The 2,281-nt window shown below is 47.9% G+C and overlaps 1 protein-coding gene across 2 annotated transcripts in view; it reads left to right on the top strand.

Annotated features, from left to right (window-relative positions):
• The first annotated feature begins 538 nt into the window (after window positions 1-538).
• The window catches only part of slc5a8 (solute carrier family 5 member 8), a 10,652-nt gene continuing 8,909 nt past the window's right edge, over window positions 539-2,281 (top strand). For both annotated transcript variants that reach the window (XM_042078574.1, XM_042078573.1), the window contains exon 1: window positions 539-1,354. In XM_042078574.1, the coding sequence (XP_041934508.1) occupies window positions 1,004-1,354 (351 nt within the window). In that variant the 5' untranslated portion in view covers window positions 539-1,003. The remainder of the gene's footprint in view (window positions 1,355-2,281) is intronic.

Raw genomic sequence — 2,281 nt, 5'->3', positions numbered from 1 at the left:
GTTTCATTTCTGCTCAGAGGTTGTTATGGGGGGATGTTGCCAGCAAAGTTACATTGGTGAGACAGCGGTACTACAGACCCGTGGAGAACACATTGGTGAGACAGGGGAACTATACAGACCCATGGAGAATACATTGGTGAGACAGGGGAACTATACAGACCCATGGAGAATACATTGGTGAGACAGGGGAACTACAGACCCGTGGAGAACACATTGTTTTCATTATTGTTACATGAGCACATGTTAAAAATGAGATACACTCTAGCTGCCTACATCCGGACAGAGGGTTCAAACGCTCAAAATCCCTTGTCACCCAAGAACACACAGACTGTTTTTCACTCTCTGTCCTCCCTCTGATCACACACACACACACACACACTTTTTCTCACTGTCTGTACTATCTCCCTCCCAAACACATACACACACACTCTCACTGTCTGTACTCCCACATGAATATGAATACACACACACACACACACACACACACACACACACACATAAAAGCCCATTTCCCAGTATGAGTTGTGGTGTTTGGAGTGTGTGTCCAGGCTGCAGAGTGTTGCGGAGTGTGTTGACAGGGCTCTCTCTTATCTCCTGGACATAGAGGAGAACAATCGCCACTCTTGAGAACCCGCTGAGCCGAGCTACCTGCCAGGAATGCCATAGCCTCTGCAGTGCACAAAGGAGAGGATTCACACACACACACACACACACACACACACACACACACACACACACACACACACACACACACACACACACGCAGACATCACGTTACTTACTTTCAGAGCACAGATTAGGGGCTAGATCATCCACCTGAGGCTACCACCTGAAGTTGGCTCACTGGACCAGGCTGGACGTAGAGGTTCCTTCAGCACCGTTGGGGCTTACTGGGACACACTAAAACAGCGGCAATCTCTGCTGGGGAGGGACTGAGTCTATTGGTCTGCAGAGAATAGAAATACATTAGAATTCATTAGAGTTGGTTAGAGTTGAATTGAGGATGGACGCCTCGTCCCCCATTGGCTTCTTCAGCGTGTGGGACTACGCGGTCTTCGCCTTGATGCTCCTCGTCTCCGCAGCGATCGGCGTCTTCTACGCCTACGTGGACCACGGGCCCCAGAGCTCGGGGGACTTCCTGATGGCCGGGCGCAGCATGACGGCCGTTCCCGTGGCGATGTCGCTGTCGGCCAGCTTCATGTCGGCTATCATGGTGCTGTCCACGCCGGCGGAGATCTACCGCTTCGGCGCCCTGTACTGCTACTACGGCCTGTCCTTCGTGCTGACCGTGCTGGTCTGCTCCGAGGTGTTTGTGCCCGTCTACTACAGGCTCGGAATCACCAGCACCTACGAGGTGAGCAGAGGGATAAGGGGGCGTCAGGGCTTTAGAATGCAGCGCTAAGGAATGATTGTTTATAAACACCTACGAGTTCTGCAAGGGCTGGGGCGGACATCGGGGCTTTATAAAGGTATACTGTATGGCATGTGGCCTGAGATTGTTTATAAACACCTACAAGGGCCGGGGGGGACATAAAGGCTTTATGAATCGCCTGTAAGATATGTGAGCTTAGGTTGTTTATTGCACCTGTAAGATATGTGAGCTGAAATTGTTTATTGCACCTGTAAGATATCACCTGTAAGATATGTGAGCTGAGATTGTTTATAAAGCACCTGTAAGATATTACCTGTAAGATATGTGAGCTGAGATTGTTTATAAAGCACCTGTAAGATATCACCTGTAAGATATGTGAGCTGTGACACTAAGGAGAGTGAGATCTGGAGTGTATGTCTATAAGGGGTTTAAGCAGGAGTGTATAAGCTGCATAGACGTTGTGTTGTGCTGTTGTACAATTTAGACAGAAGTTTTAAATTATATTGTTAATACACTGTTTATTTCACTACAATGCTTTTGAGTGTTACAAAGCTTTACTCATATCATATGCATGGTGACGCATTGGATTTTTTGAGATTCAGCAGAATCCCACAGCATGCGTGAACCGCATATTTGATCATATTTGATATCCTGTGCAGAGCTCTCGTGAAGCGTATTACTGAATAAACAGAGCAAAAATGAGAGAAACACACACTCGTCCAGCAGGTCAAAAATGAGAGAAACACACACTTGTCCAGCAGCAGGTCAGTAGGTCAGAACACACAGTACAAACTGAGGTTTCTGAACAGAGAGAGAGAGAGAGAGACACACATACAGAGACGCACTCACACACACACTGATACACACACACACAGAGTGAGAGAGACGCACTCACACACACACATACAC

This window comes from Alosa sapidissima, chromosome 22 (assembly GCF_018492685.1).
Source record: "Alosa sapidissima isolate fAloSap1 chromosome 22, fAloSap1.pri, whole genome shotgun sequence".
NCBI lineage: Eukaryota > Metazoa > Chordata > Actinopteri > Clupeiformes > Clupeidae > Alosa > Alosa sapidissima.
Note: the sequence above shows the minus strand (reverse complement) of the source record. Positions and strands in the feature narration are given on the sequence as shown.